This window comes from Musa acuminata, chromosome BXJ1-9, assembly GCF_036884655.1.
Source record: "Musa acuminata AAA Group cultivar baxijiao chromosome BXJ1-9, Cavendish_Baxijiao_AAA, whole genome shotgun sequence".
Taxonomy (NCBI): Eukaryota; Viridiplantae; Streptophyta; class Magnoliopsida; order Zingiberales; family Musaceae; genus Musa; species Musa acuminata.
This window is the reverse complement of record NC_088335.1, coordinates 1,772,082-1,787,626: the sequence shown is the minus strand read 5'-3', so window position 1 is coordinate 1,787,626 and position 15,545 is coordinate 1,772,082. Positions and strand designations below refer to the sequence as shown.

At 36.2% G+C, this 15,545-nt stretch overlaps 3 protein-coding genes across 3 annotated transcripts; 1 reads left to right on the top strand and 2 right to left on the bottom strand.

Moving 5' to 3' along the window:
* The first annotated feature begins 221 nt into the window (after positions 1-221).
* LOC135592375 (cysteine synthase-like) lies at positions 222-8,369 on the top strand. The gene is made up of 10 exons (XM_065081788.1): positions 222-509; positions 2,384-2,493; positions 2,576-2,633; positions 3,321-3,584; positions 3,674-3,811; positions 3,917-3,968; positions 4,051-4,130; positions 5,378-5,437; positions 7,296-7,376; positions 8,032-8,369. Exons 1-10 carry the CDS (start codon positions 252-254, stop codon positions 8,122-8,124), a joined length of 1,194 nt encoding a protein of 397 aa, XP_064937860.1. The 5' UTR covers positions 222-251; the 3' UTR covers positions 8,125-8,369.
* A 979-nt stretch (positions 8,370-9,348) lies between these two features.
* Positions 9,349-12,316, bottom strand: LOC103996763 (uncharacterized). The gene is made up of 3 exons (XM_009417749.3): positions 12,053-12,316; positions 11,783-11,920; positions 9,349-9,856 (listed from the first exon to the last, which is right to left on the bottom strand). Exons 1-3 carry the CDS (start codon positions 12,179-12,181, stop codon positions 9,677-9,679), a joined length of 447 nt encoding a protein of 148 aa, XP_009416024.1. The 5' UTR covers positions 12,182-12,316; the 3' UTR covers positions 9,349-9,676.
* A 578-nt stretch (positions 12,317-12,894) lies between these two features.
* LOC135594183 (uncharacterized) lies at positions 12,895-13,780 on the bottom strand. Its single transcript, XM_065084596.1, has 2 exons — positions 13,609-13,780; positions 12,895-13,520 (listed from the first exon to the last, which is right to left on the bottom strand). Exons 1-2 carry the CDS (start codon positions 13,635-13,637, stop codon positions 13,025-13,027), a joined length of 525 nt encoding a protein of 174 aa, XP_064940668.1. The 5' UTR covers positions 13,638-13,780; the 3' UTR covers positions 12,895-13,024.
* Between the last annotated feature and the right edge of the window lie 1,765 nt (positions 13,781-15,545).

Below are 15,545 nucleotides of genomic sequence, written 5' to 3'. Positions count from 1 at the left end.
CCCTACAATAATTATTGAATTTGGGAAACATCTTAATTAATTATTCAGAATTTAAGGACTTTTAGATAAATTGAAATATTCCGAGTACTAATTTAAAAAATTAAAATAAATAAGAAAAAGTCTCTATTTATCTCCGCCATTGACGCTAAGTCATCGTCTTTGTCTCTTTACGCTTCACTCCTTCTCTCCCCCTCCCCCACCCCCGCCCTCCCCCCCCCCCCCCCCCCTCCTCCTCCTCTTCCCTAAACTCAATGGCGTCTATCGCGAGCACCATGGCGTCCTCCTTCGCCGCCCAATCACGATCCTCGCCAGAGCCCCTGCTCCACTCCATCCGTTCCCGGTCCTCCCTCCTCCCCTCCCGATCCCTCAGGTGCACCGCGTCGATCGGAAAGAGAGCCGTCGCCTATGCCTGTTCCGGATCTCCTCGCCGCGACGTTTCCTGCAAAACTGTCTCGTCGAAGCCGCAGACGGAGATTGAAGGCCTCAACATAGCCGAAGATGTTACTCAGGTACCGAGAACCCTACTTTCCTTGTAGATTCTGATGTGGGAAGGGTAAGTTGCAGTGGCTTGTGGTTGGAAATCGTTGGATGAAAAAGGAAAGATGAAATCTTTAGTTTGTAATTTATGTGTTTCTGTTTGTTAAAGCTCCGTCGACTGAACTTTGATTTTCTTTTTTGTGTTCTAAAAAATAAAGCTTGACTGACGAGAGAGTTGATGATAAAAAGTATTCCCTTAATTTCTTATACCTGACCGATTATTTGCATTCATAACTTCAATTGCATATTTTGATTATTTATGGAAGAAATTTACGGGTTTCTCTTTTAAACTAAGTAGCTTTCTTAGTAATCTAAGAACGGTGAAAGAACTGTATTGTTTAGTTTCGACAGGTGGATGGAAATATATAAGACAATTGAAGTAGAACCTTAAAACACATGTAAAACAAGAGCATTTTGAGTTTTGCTGGTTGATAGTTGAAAAGATTTTGGAGTTGCATTGAGGAGATCAATGCCTGGCACGGTTATGTCGAATAACTTATTCAACATGCATCATTCTGGATGCTATGGTGATCATAGAATTCAAAGCCAAAAAAACGAGAAAGTACCATATAGGCATCATTTTTAGAAATTACCTGTGTGATGCTTTGAATTAGGTATCTGTGTTTTTGTGTTTATATTTCTTGACTAAAGCAATATATGAGGCTACCTAATAGTCTGTGCATCAGCTCTACTGGATTTTTAGATGCATTGGCACCTTTTCCATGCGGTGTTGATGAAGTAATTAAGTCAACAGTACCAGTCTTAGAAGCTTCACTGAAGCTTTTTATCTGAGATCATGACTCCAGGTTGCTGGTGTAGTATATGGCAATTCTTTCTGACACCTTCCATGTTAAAGTGTGATTAGTCTTTATATGTCAGCAAACAAAGGAATTTGTTGCATAATTAATTTGTTAAAAAATAATTGCTATTTTGTCCAAAGTGCTTGCAGTAGCCGAACTTGTCCACTAATTGGTTATACTTGTATACTAGATAAATAACCGAGTCTAACAATTTACTTTTGTGAGGAATGCTATATAAAAGTGGTGCTCAATTTGCCGCTAACAAAAGCAAGATAGGGATTTTTTAGAAACTGATGCCTCAAGAAGCCAAAAAAAAAAGGAAATTTCTAGTCCTAATCATGAACTCTTGGTCCTGACAAAAGGTAGCTCTTGAATGATAGTTTGTTGTTGACTAAATAAACCACATAATAGAGTTTTAAAATCCTAAGGTGTCTGTATTCTGTAATAGATGGTTCAAAATTACCAGAATTCATGGAAAAAGAGCTAGATCATACCTCATGATCTCTACCATGAATTAGAAGAAAACTCTGTAAAGCCAATTAAAGTATTGGTTTCATGGGAGAGCTTGGTATATTTGCGGACGAACATCTCATGCTGGTGAAATAGGCCAAAAAATGAGTTTGCCATAAGGCAAAATAGTTGGCACCTACTTGTCATGGCATGTCACAAAATCCATTGTCCTATCTAAAAATTCAATCCTTTATTCAAAGTTTTGGGGACACATCTTAAAAAATGGAGATATTAATATAACAAGTTGATTGAAAAAGAGACATTATATGAAGACATACTCTGAAATAATGAAGAACGAATCTTTTGATATAAGCTAGTGAACAACCCAAGAAGTAACATAAATTAGATATTGAAGTAAGAAGACACCATCAACTGAAGAAAATGTGACCCCACAAGAAATGGAGTAATATCCATGATCTTGAAGTGATGCTTATTATGCTTTTCATTGCTATTTTTCTCAGTGTATGTTATTATGATTTAATACTCCACTAGACATTGACTATTGCTAAATTGTGTTTTTGGCTGCTTTCTCACAGTTGATAGGGAAGACACCGATGGTTTATCTGAATAATATTGTAAAGGGATGTGTTGCAAACATTGCTGCCAAACTTGAGATTATGGAGCCTTGCTGCAGTGTTAAAGATAGGTATGCTCTTTATTTATTTAGAATTTTCTAAAAAGACACTGACTAGATACTTTTGATGTTATCTGTTCAAACTCATCTTCAGGATAGGGTACAGTATGATAGCTGATGCCGAACAAAAGGGTGTTATAACTCCTGGAAAGGTAAGTGGATGACTGTTTTTTGCCCTTTGCTTGCTTATAGGTTTCTATTGCCACCTTGAGTTAATACTGATTATGGGAGTCAAATAAGAGTCAGAGCCTGCACTTTACCATGAAAATGAGGAGGTTCAGATTACCAGAATGCTCTTAGGGATTGTTATAGGCATATAAGGTTATATGTAAGAATAAGTAGAGAAGGCCTCATGACACCTTTGGTAGTCCATTGTAAGATTTGAAGATGAATAAGGATTTGTAAAGTCATTTCATTTAAGGTTGGACAAGTCTGGATGGTTGTTCTTTTGTAAGTTGTAAAGCATATTTCTATATTAGATAGAACAATGTAATAAATTACTTTAGTCAATTTGTTATGGAGTTTTCTTAACAAGCTAAATATTAGATATCAAGGAAATAAATATAGAATTTCATTGCTGAAAATTGGATATTATTCTGATATCATGAAAAATTCATGCTAGAGTTAATTATAGTTGCTGTAAATTTAAATGAATCTTTCAAATGCGTTAATTATCTCAGCTCTCGATGTATTTTAAAATGTTAATTTTCCTCTTTTTTTTTTCCCTTAGTGGAACTTTTAGTGTAGGATCTATTGCAATATGTAAATCGATATTTCTATTGTCATGCTCATTGTTACTTTATTTTTATTAATTTTTATCCTGCTTTCTGCATTTAAAGAGTATTCTGGTGGAACCAACAAGTGGGAACACAGGGATTGGTCTGGCGTTTATTGCTGCTGCAAAAGGATACAAGCTGATTTTGACCATGCCTGCATCTATGAGCATCGAGAGGCGAGTTCTGCTAAAAGCTTTTGGAGCAGAACTTGTCCTTACAGACTCTGCCAAGGGCATGAAGGGAGCAGTTCAAAAGGCGGAAGAGATCTTAAAGAAGACGCCTAATGCTTACATGCTTCAACAATTTGACAATCCTGCAAATCCAAAGGTGACATTTTACCATGAATATATTTCGCTAGTCTTCCTGTCATTCTTTAAATACTATTCTATATTTGTTTTTGTATATTCTTGGTGTAGATACACTATGAGACTACTGGTCCAGAAATCTGGGAAGATACTAGCGGCAAAGTGGATATTTTTGTTGCTGGAATTGGGACCGGCGGAACCATATCTGGTGTAGGCCACTTTTTGAAAGAAAAAAATCCTAACATTAAGGTGTTTTTCCTTTTCTGTTTTATCCTTTCATTGCTAATCTTTCTCTTTTTTAACCTTTCTAAATCCTAATTCATGGTCTTGCTTTTCTTTCCACAACTCCTTAAGGTCATTGGCATTGAACCTAGTGAAAGCAACATTCTTTCAGGAGGAAAGCCTGGTATAACTAAGATTTAGCAATATTTATGTGTTTTGCTTCAGCCTTATGTTTTACCCATTTAACATGAAGCCTTATCATATAGGTCCACACAAAATCCAAGGCATTGGTGCAGGTTTTGTACCAAGGAATTTGGACCTTGAAGTAGTTGATGAAATTATAGAGGTACGAGCTTGTTGAATAATTTGCACTCGAAGGTTTAACTATATTACTGAGCAGTGTTTTTATTGGTCTCTTAATATTTTTTGCATATCTTTCCTTAATATTTGAGAACTTCAGCTAGATGCTTTAATATTTTTTTATTATAAGAAACATCGGTGAGCCAGCTGTTTCATCTATGTTGGATCACAGGTTCTTGGATCATCTATAATTTGTTTCATCTAATCCAGCCTTTGTAGTGTCTATACCTATTTCCATATTACTCCTTTCATTTCCTTTTTTTTAATAGTGTCACACAGACACTTCTTAAGGCCTCACCTAACTTCGTCATCTCCATGAGTGTAGTGCTATTCAAGGATTGCTCCTATTTCCAATTTCTATATTATTACATTCCAATCCCTTCATTGATAAGTGACAACTATGACAACAAGCATGATTCCATTTGTTGATGCATTAGAAACCAGTTTCATGTTATTTTAGTAGTTATAGTGATTATACTAATTATCATATAGTCTGTAATTTGAGCTAAATCTGGCACTAATATTGCCAATTTGAGTTATCTGCTGATGCTCAACTGTGTTATCTGGATTTTCTATCAATGGGAACTTCCAAAGTTACTAAGAGGTCTACTTGTCCAAATCCTTTGGAATCTTGACAAATAGATGGATGATTGTTGTCTGAAGTTGATGGGCTTAGTTTTAGGCAGCTAGTCAAAGTCAGTTGCCATGTTATTTCATGGCTTGTTATAACTAGACCTAACCATGGGAAATGGTGTGCACTCAAACTTGATTTCAGACAAAATTGAAATCAAAATCACTTCTGAGATCCAGGGGATCGCAATTGAGATAAAGTGGGTAAATCAGCGGTCTGGGATTGGCCAAAAAATAATCTTAACTTTAAAATAAAAGAGCCATAACAAATTTAAAACGTTTAGTTTCTTTATAATGATTTAGCATAACCAATGGAAGTTTTAGATGCGAGAACTGGAGGGTCCAATCGAAATTTTAATGGGAGAAAATGGTGACGACCTATTCAAGTTGTATGTTTATTTAAATAATCCAATTTCCATGTCTCAACTGACAACTATTTTGAGCCTCTTGCCAATGGACAGTGAGATGTGGAAATTAGACTTATTCCATTTAAAATTACTATTGGACTGAGCCCTCTTTATGACTTGATATGTTTACCTGTATCAACAGAAGCTTTAATGGTTGATAGTATTCTTTTTGTTTGCTATGCTTGTTTTACCACAGATATCAAGTGATGAAGCAGTTGAAATTGCAAAACAGTTGGCTCTCCAAGAAGGATTGCTGGTATGTATACTTTCTTGATAAGGTTTGATTCCAGGCTTTTGATCCACTACATTGTTTAGCATACATTCATATTCATGTTAATAAACATTTTCCTTTATCAAAGCATGCATGCAGTAGTTATTAGAAAGCTTCATAATCTTATGATCAACTTAGCTTACGCTTCTCCTATAATCTTACTAGAACAGATCTTGGAATTTGCAAATTCACTTAAATTACTTTTAAAATTGAAAATAAAATGCTTGATTACTATCTGCCATGATCCTGATCAATCATTAAGGTTTGAACATCACTGAATTTGATTTTTGGAGTGAAAGCTCCATCGCGGAGCTAAACCTTTCAACATCACTGTACTATAACAATTCAATTGGGCCTTGATGGATTATCTATATTCATGCATACCAATGTTAATGAAGAGGTGTCTATTTTGTTATATAGACGATGACCATGATGCATTAATCATTGTATTTATTTTACAAATTTACATCATTTTATGAATTTGCATTCTTGCTAATTCTCATGACAGACCCCTAGCTTCTTAGGTGTAGGACATGAAATGAGGTAGACTTTTAAAGAGAATTTAGACAGAAAAGATAATTTGACTTCTTACAGTTTCAAATTCATCAAAGAGCTTTGCTCAAATTTCACGGCTGATGAAACAAAGAAGGGTTTATGCATCAATATCTCATCTAACTTCTTGTGAGACAGAATGCTGATGCTCCCATATATTTAAGACTATGAAATCTGATTAAAAAACGTGTAGAAATTTTAATATCTGGTGAAGAATTGATAAAGAAAGCATCAAATTCATGAGAAGATGAAAATTCACAAAAAAATTAGAATAACAACCAAAAATAAAGAAACACACTTACCATGGTTAGTGTTACGGTTCACTTCTGTAGCTAGTTCTGACTAGCTTACACTAACCATGCCTCGCATGTTGATGATGATGAAACACACCTTCTGAAAAATAAAGAAACACATAGCTTCTTGACTTAAATGCTCAGTATGATCATCTTCAATAAGCTTAGCCTTGACATAGGCTTGCAAGTCTTATACAGAAGAAGGGTGGTCTAGTGAACAAGGCTCTTGCCAGTACAAGCACTGGTAGGGTCAGTGTTTATAGTTTTATTTCTATAATTCATAATTGGAACTCTGGTCACCTTGATTACAAAAAAACAGCCCTAATATGACACTAGGTCCACTATTTAAAAATATTTTTGGCTCTGTAATGATAGGAATTTCAAATGTTAGAAATAGCACACTCGTGACTTCCTAAATAAAAAGAAATAAAATGATCTAGAAAGATACTTTCAGATCTTTCAAAATATAATTATCTGTGGCTATAAAGTCTTCCAAGATAATATATACGTGAAGTAATACTAGAAAACAAGAATACAACTAAAAGTAGGAGTTTAATATAAGGAAAAATAATTCAAAAATATCAAAAATATAAAGAAAAACACAGCTTACTCAAACTATATTCATTTGACACCTTGAATTTTTGATGGCATCTGTACCCGCATCATGTTGTCCTTTTAATGTTGAAAGGTATGTCCATCGATTGTTATAACGGAGTGCATTGCTACATGAGTGTATGAGAGGAAAATTAAAGAAGAGGCTGTCCTTTGTTAATTTGTTTAAGTGCCCAATGTATGTTACTTATGTGCTGCTAGACTATTAGATCTAGCTCTCTTTCCCATTTGAGATGCTTTCTCTGACACCAAGTTTCTCTGAGAACCCACAAAACCATGTTTTCATATTAGGTGTGGTTCTCTAGACGCTAGTCATTAAGTCACTGAAGGTGTCTGTGTCTGATCTATTTGAGTAATGCTTGCTAGTAATTGATGTTATTGTTCAGGTTGGTATTTCTTCTGGAGCAGCAGCAGCTGCTGCCATGAAGGTTGCAAGGAGACCAGAAAATGCTGGGAAACTTATAGCGGTATGTCAATATTCCCCCCTGTATTTATGACGAAACATACATAACTTCATGACTCTAAAGAGAATGACAACATACATAAAATCCTTAAATGAAAGGAAAAATTCCTAGTCTAAGAGAAAGTACTAGTCATGCTTGTTCCAACATCGTTTTCAAGTGTTGCTTGACCAAAACTTAAGTATATGATTAATGCACTATAATGAGAACCGACACAAAGCTACAATGTAATTGTAGTAATGTGGTGATATTATCCACTACCTTATTTTAATTTAATTTTACATATGCTTTTCTGCAATGTGATTTGATTTGTTGTGGATTTGATGCACAGTTCTGTATTTTTCTGTATTTGTTATAACCTGATTTTTGTTCGTGAATAAATGACTGAGCCTCTGTCCTAAATTCTTAGGCATGCCTGCACTATGACTTGTTATTTCATTGAGACAATTCTTCTCTTTTGTACCTGCCATCATTACTTTGAAGTGTTTTTATGCACAATCAAGCTAAATCAACTCTTCATTATTTGACATGTAAATATTACTATTCCCATATACTTCTTGTTGAAGCACTCTAAATCGACTTGGTATGACATTAAATGTGTACTATTCCCATTTGCTTTTTTCACATCATAATTCTATGACTACCTTTTCTGCTGGTTCAGGTTGTTTTCCCAAGCTTTGGTGAGAGGTACCTCTCTTCTGTCCTCTTCCAGTCAATACGGGATGAGTGCGAGAAGATGCAACCCGAGCCTTGACATTAACTTCAACAATTCTTGTCTGGGGTATTTTGCGGATTTTATTCAAATTTTGAGATGGGTGCATTACACGTTGTGCTCTGTTAAAAAATTTGCGACAAAAATAAAAAGAACTAGTCGAGAAGGTTTGGCTTACATTTTATCAATCATATGAAAGAGGTTTCATGAATTCTTTTCCTTTCAGTCTTGTAATAATATCTTGATATTCAGGTTTACAAACTGAGCAGATTTATGTTTAAGCTTGAGATGATGGCAATGCTCTGACATTGTGGTATTGTCAACCTGACTTTCCCTTATCTTGCACTGCATGGCTTAGAGAAGATGCTGCTTTCTCCTTGCATGGCATGGCTAAATTGCAGTTGGCTTTTACAAAGAACACTTTGTTTTGATTTTTTTTTTTTTGTGTTTATATAGTTTCTGCTACATGTGTGATCTCTTAGGTTGGCAAACAGTGTCATGTTTATAGAATATAGAATGTTCTTGCAAGCAGTTGATCTATTTCTGGCACATGCTTTTTGGTAGACTTTGATGTGGGAAACTCTTGAAGCATGAAATGGTTGGTAGGCACTTCCATACGAGTTATTGAATGAATTATGAGAAAAAGTTCATCGTAATGAGATCGAGACTGATGAAATTAATACTTTCTACTGCGATCAAGATTGACGGAAAAAAAAAAAAAATTTATAGAGAAAAAACTCGAAGCTCGCTTTGAACTGTTCTGGCTTGAATTTTAATGCTTTGCTGTTTTCTTGGGCTCCTTAGCAATTATGTTTATGGATATGAATCAACAAAATATATTAATTTAATCTAAAATTTTGAATAAAATTGTTAATGAAAGTTTTGACATTTCTATATGGCAGACAAACATCTTAAACTAAACATGATATAATACAAATTTTTAGGTAAACTGAGTAATATAATAGTTTGATTTTGAGATTAGATCTTACATATCAACTTCAATATACACCTTCAAAATTGGGTAAAATGTAATACCAATACAACATATCAACTTAAAAGTCTTAATCTCACATCCAATGTGAGTGTTGGAAGACTTTTAAGCAATCTCCATTACTTAAGATTGAAGATACTCCATAAGAAAGGAGCTGTAAGATTATAAGCAACCTGCAGCGCTTAATATCGACAATACTCCACAAGAAAGGAGCTGCAAGAATCATAATCTGAAAACAACCTAATATTTCAACAAAATACAATGTCAAGGCAGACTTCTGACAGCAAGATAAATAATTTAATTTCAGGAATTCTTTGAGAAACCAACAAAGGTATTAAAATGTTTGCAATGCAGGATCACCTGCAATTAGTTTCTGAATGAAGGGTGACTGATAAGATACAGTTTATGGTTAAAAAGATAATACAGAAAACAATTGCACAAAATGCTGCTTGACTCAATAAAATGGAATAATCACGAGTCATCATTTTTTTGCCTGCCTCCTGCACATGTTTTCTAAAAATTTATCAACAGGAGTCCATAAAATTCTGATCTTGTTTGTATCGTGAGTTAAATTGCTTGAAATCCTGAAGCCATTTAGAAGACTCAGTTGATGGAGAGAGAAGCCTTGACGTGATCAACAACATGTGGGAGGGCGCCTAGGCTGTCATCAATAGCCTTATTTACGCAGGACTCTAGGTCAGTCATGGCATCTGTTTTGATTTTCTGGAGTTTTGCTGCCTCAAACTTGTCTTGGCACACCATTAAAGACCGATTCAGTCGTTCCTGAAAGGTGAAAAGTAATTGAGTTTTATAGGAAAAATAATGTTTTCAAACAGGGCAACTCAGTTGTGTTACAATATAGCCATCAAGTTAAGACAGTCATAAAACACAGCAAATGCAGCTGGAAAAAGTAAGAGAAAGTTATGTTACAAAGGAAACATCCTTGTTCTTAAAAAGGCCAGTCAGTTGGCTTACAATGTATTTAGGTGGAAAACAAACAAAAGGCGAAAAAGAAGATAGAATTCTGTTTTGCAATCACAGCATGTGGATGGTAAGCTCAGTTACAAAGGTTGAAGATAAACTAATATCAAGACTATTTGATTAAGAAACTCAAAGTTTAATTTCGTTCTGAATTCCTATATGATTATGACATATTTGAAATATACCATGCAAACTGTTGTACAATCCAAGGAAAATACTGTTCCAGTGTGGCACTTTGGGCAGTAGATCCTGGTCCAAACAAGGTCTGTCTTGTGGTTCACCAAGTATCAGACAATATGGATCAGGACATTCAAAAGCCTTAGAAATCGGTCAAAAATCAGTAAGATTGATTAGAAGAGGCCATGTTTGATAGGATTTAGGATGTGGGCCAGTCAAAATGTGGTACAAGTTTGCAACATATGGCTCCATACATGCCTTCCTGGCATGACTTCTATAAAGTTTCTCCCTTTGAAACTCAGGGCAAGGAGATGGAGAAAAAGAAAAAGAAAAAGTCAAGAAAGAAGGTAAATCGGTCACCCCTACCCCTTCTTTCTTTTTCCTCCTTCCATTTCTATTTGCTTTTCTCTTTTTTTTCGCAATCATGCCTGTGCCTAACTGGTCCAAGAGGGGAACAATACGGGTCTGGTGACTGAAATCATGTTCTTCAACACAACCTAAAGATGTTCAAATTTATGCCTCCATAAGCAATACATCATCTAAATTAATTAAGTTAATGCAACAACACAACAATAGAAATTATAAAACTAAGAATCATCAAATTAGAATTGATTCAGCATCAATACGTCTTTACATATATTTTGACAAAAAACACAATAAGGTATACCTGGACACTACAAAAATCAATTATCGTTCATTACTTCAAAATCTTCCACTACAGTAGGAAGACTCCTTTTCTTCCTACCTTACAAAGGATAAGAAAGTGATTATGTTATCCTAACACTAATAATCTTGCCCAAACTTGCTAAAAATCCTAATTACAATGTTTTATTGTGTAATATAATTTTAGTCTTTCAGCTTCTAACCAGGTTACAAAGAACCAAATGCAAAAGAAAAGAAAGTCCACTAAATTTAGCATGCATGATACTAGAAGGTAACTATCGTACCGGAATTTGCAAATACCACTATATATATATATATATATATTGAAGGTCATTGAACTTATGACTTTCTCATCAATAGCCTCTATGTCACTGAAACTTCAACTTGTGGCATCCAGCTAGCAATTTGTTCAAGTTTCACCAGCAGTTCAACATCTTTTTAACTTAACACTAGGCTGAAAATTGTTTTTTTGAAATATTAAATTTTGTACATAGTTTTGGAAATTTATAGAATCCGGATACCACAGGATGAAAATCAGCAACATACAATGTAGTAAATTCTTATGTATACCCTACATATGACATTGTAATAAACTCTGAGATTACACTGTAATAAACTTCGGATACCACAGGATGCATATTAGCAACATACAATAGAACTCTTAACAAACTTGCATTTGCATAAATTCTTATGTATATCTACGCATGGCATTGTAATAAACTCTGAGATATCTCTTGCCAATTATCTCTAATTACCCAACAACAAGGTTCTCGTTTTCCCAGCTTAATTTAATGGGAGATATCTTCTCCTACTAATCCAAACGATCAAGATCACGAACAAAACTAATATCTTGGAGAACGGAAAACGAGAATGTGAAAACAGGAAAACCTGAAATTTCGCCATTTCAGTCTCAACCATATTGTTGGCATTAAGAACCGGGACGCTGCAATGCTCCACGCAGTTACTTATCTCCTCCTGCTTCCGCCGCCTGTCGAAGCACTCATAAGCGCACTTGAAGTACGCTTGCTGCAATGCCACATACATCATGCTCGCAATAAATCATCTACCAAAAGACCTACGACCTCGACACGGGGGAGAGCTGCTTCTGCGAAGGACCGATCCAAAGAAAGATGAGTAAAGAAGGGGAGGGAAGCTTACTTGGAGGGTGAAATTGACGTGATCTTGGATGGGGGAGAGCTGCTTCTGCGCGGCGGCGTTCACATCCTCGAGCTTTCTTCTCAATCTATCGGATACTAAGCGCTCTTCCATCGCTGCCAAGTGATCCATCTCCCTCTCTCTGTGTCTATGGATAAAGGAGAAACGAGGAGGAGAAGCCGCTCCGCTTCAATCTCAATAGCCGCCTTGCGATTGAAAGGAGAGAGGGGTTTAGGGGTTACAGGTGTGTTTCTTGGGGAAGAGGATTCCAGTTAACGTGCTCTTCCGGAACACTTTAAGTTGCAGTGGATAACTCATCTTATTTATGTTCCCAAAAATATCACTTAAACTAATTATATTTTAATTCATAACATTTTCTTTTTATTTATTTATTTATTATTTTAATATATTCAACTTAATTCGAAATTATAGTATTGCCATCCTTAGTATGTTTTGACTCTATAAATATTAAAAAATAATTATATCAAATAATTATTATATAAGTGATTTAAGTTATTTCTAGTGTGAACATTAGGATTAATTATAGATTATTCTTATAATTAGATACCTTTAATATTCAAATCCTTGCACTTTCAAAAGTAATACTAAAAATAAAATAGTAAGATTTTTATATAGAGTTAAAAAAATAATTTTATATTATTAAAAAATCAAGAGAAAGGTTTTTTCAGAATAACATATTTAAATATTCTACTTTGTTAAATATAGAGATCTCAATATAATTCTGGATCAAGATATTAAATATAGTTAATTACAAAGATAATCTATAATTAGTCTCGAACGATATATTTATTATTTACTATTTTTAATAAAAATATAGTGCTCTCATCGATTCAGAAAGACATTCACCAGCCATAACATGATGATCTGATGAACAAACCAAGGATCCATGTTCTTGAACATGCTTGTACAGATTCATTTAATGGCAGAAAACAAGAACAAAAAGAAGATTGAGAATTAATCTTCTCCAGCCATCACCATCCTCCTGAGAGGACTCGGCCCGATCTTCTTCCTCCTCCTCATGGCATTCCTCTTCCTCACAAACTCCATCTGATTCCTCCTCCTCAGCTGCATCATGGCTTCCTCCTCCGCCACAAACCTCCTCATCATGATGTCATCTGTCAGTGACTTCCCCCTGAACACTCTCCTCCCTTCCACAAAACTCCTCGTGCTCATCATCTGCCGAGCCGGTGCCGTTGCAAAAGATTTCGACGTCGGGCAGCTGTAGCTTCTTCGCGGCGGGACGTCGGCCCGAAACACCTCATTGTAGGAAGAGATTGGAGCACAGAGACAGACTCGAGTGAAGGAAGATGCTGCCTTCAAGGAGGTGCATTTCCTTAGCTTTGGCTTGGTGGAGTTCGGTGAGACTCCATCGTTTGATTCCACCGCCGGAGCTTTTGCTATGGCCTTCCACAGAATAATGACCTCCATCACTCTTCGGTACCACGGCTTTCTGCGACATGAACATCTCATTTATCATCGGTATCATGCAAAACAAGAACATGCAGTGCAAAGGGAAGCACGGTGAGGAATTCTCTTGCCTGAGCCGTGGACTCTTCGTCTCCTGCATTAGGAGGGAAGGGAGGAACGGTGGAGAGATGGACGACGAGGGCGGTGGAGCTCATTTGTGGGTTGGAGTTGCAAGAAGTGACTCGGTGTGGTCCTTTTTCTCTTTTCTAGGGTGATGGACACTTTTGCTTTGGCATGATTCCATGGATTACAACTGAGAATATGAAATGAAGGGAAAGAGTTGCAGTCCACCATGTTCTTCCGCCAGAAACCAAGAGGACCACCCTTCTCCAGCAAAAGAACCGATGAAAGCCTCATAGTGTTGCATATCAAATCTGATGTGGGTCTCATTCTCAGGCCCCAAAGGTAGGTACTGTTAGTGCAACCACAAACACCAAAGATAAACTAATAGCAGTGCTTCTTTCTGTTTAGAGATGGATCTGAATTCACCAATGCGAGTCCAACAAGCTAATCTACTTCCCTATTAGCAGAATCTATTAGCTTGGAACTTTAACATCATGATTTGTAAGTTGACCTGTCTTGAGGTGCAGAAACAAAAGCAGACATTCCTCGAAAGGACTACAATACACTATTCATGCGTAAAGGAGAAAGGCAGAAAAGAAGAAAGAGCAGCAATGTTTAGTATTCTGCTTTGCTTAGTTTTCTTCTCTTGTTTGATGAAGAACATGTTCACTTTCAGGAAGAAGCATGCAGGAGTGGAGCATCGATGCATGCTTGGCGATGGATGGCATCATGCTTCATGTTTCTGGTGAAGACCAAAGGCTAGAAAAGTGAAGCAAGAGGGAAAAGGGTGATGATTATGAAGGACTTGGTTTCTTCATGACAATGATGCATGTAATATTCAAAGCAACATGTCAAGGCAAGAATCATATTGGCACATCTGAGATGGCAAAAATAAATAATTAAGTCATGCCTTAATTGCAATTATTAGACTTAATCGGTCTATTTTTTGAGTTTCAAATATTAGAATTATTGTTTGCTTATTGTTTCATAAAAATATTTGGTACTCATTAATAAAATAAAATAAAATTATTCAAAATTTTATTTTTGAAAATTAAAATTAAAAATTTGATATTAGTGAAAAATGATGGCTATTGGGTTGGGTTGGCTCCGCTTGGACCGAACCCAATGCCGGTTGGACCCGACGTGGGCTCGGGCCGGGAGTTGGGCGGGTTCAACTGGATCAAATCGGTTCAGCTCGATTCCAGGCAGGTTCGATTGGATTTCGGTCCGGTTCAGATTGAATCCAGATCGGTTCAACTTCGATCAAACTGGTTTAGGAAAGGTGGAGTGCGCTTGGTCTCCCTCCCTTTGTCGGTCGAATGAATTTAAGGGGTTAATTATAAGTTTTGACCATAGTTTTATACATTAAGCAAAATTTGAGTTTGATCGGTAATCGAGATCGAATTTATGGGAAGTGTTCCAAATTAAGTGGAAGAAGCTATAAGGGTTATTAGAATTATTATCATGAAATGATTTATAAGTTCTTATCAAATAAAAAGAACTAATTATTATGCCAATTTCTGAGCATTCATCGCATGGACTCTTTTCAGGAAGAGCAGTCGATAAAGATGGATGATGGAATACATGCATCGGGTGGCCGGAGGCACAGCACCACCAACCCCAGTGGAAACGGTGCAGTCACCCAACCCCGATTCAGACGCCGCAGTTGTATGGAAAACGTCGACCAGTATTTCCAGCCCTTTTGACCGCAATTTTCCTGCACTGTTCGCTCCACTAAACTCCTCTCTCTCTCTTTCTCTCCCCGAAGAATTAAGGTCAACCGATATGACCCGAAAGTCAAAAGGACCCAACTTCTACGACCGAGCTATTAAAGATTGCACTTGCCGTCATCAAGACAAACTTTCAGGCATCTACTTTTCTTGAAGGAAAAGCTATAAGTATGCACGTATTCTTGGATCTTTGCTGCTCTCGAACGAAGCAAAAT

Excerpts from the sequence above, each read along its gene's own strand:
- LOC103996763 (XM_009417749.3), bottom strand. The coding sequence starts at position 12,181 with ATGGATCACTTGGCAGCGATGGAAGAGCGCTTAGTATCCGATAGATTG. Across the intron at positions 11,921-12,052 it reads ACGTCAATTTCACCCTCCAA|CAAGCGTACTTCAAGTGCGC; the intron begins GTAAGCTTCCCT and ends GTGGCATTGCAG. Across the intron at positions 9,857-11,782 it reads CTGAAATGGCGAAATTTCAG|GAACGACTGAATCGGTCTTT; the intron begins GTTTTCCTGTTT and ends TTCACCTTTCAG.
- LOC135592375 (XM_065081788.1), top strand. The coding sequence starts at position 252 with ATGGCGTCTATCGCGAGCACCATGGCGTCCTCCTTCGCCGCCCAATCA. Across the intron at positions 3,812-3,916 it reads AAAAAAATCCTAACATTAAG|GTCATTGGCATTGAACCTAG; the intron begins GTGTTTTTCCTT and ends CAACTCCTTAAG. Across the intron at positions 4,131-5,377 it reads TAGTTGATGAAATTATAGAG|ATATCAAGTGATGAAGCAGT; the intron begins GTACGAGCTTGT and ends GTTTTACCACAG.
- LOC135594183 (XM_065084596.1), bottom strand. The coding sequence starts at position 13,637 with ATGCAGGAGACGAAGAGTCCACGGCTCAG. Across the intron at positions 13,521-13,608 it reads ACGAAGAGTCCACGGCTCAG|AAAGCCGTGGTACCGAAGAG; the intron begins GCAAGAGAATTC and ends TTCATGTCGCAG.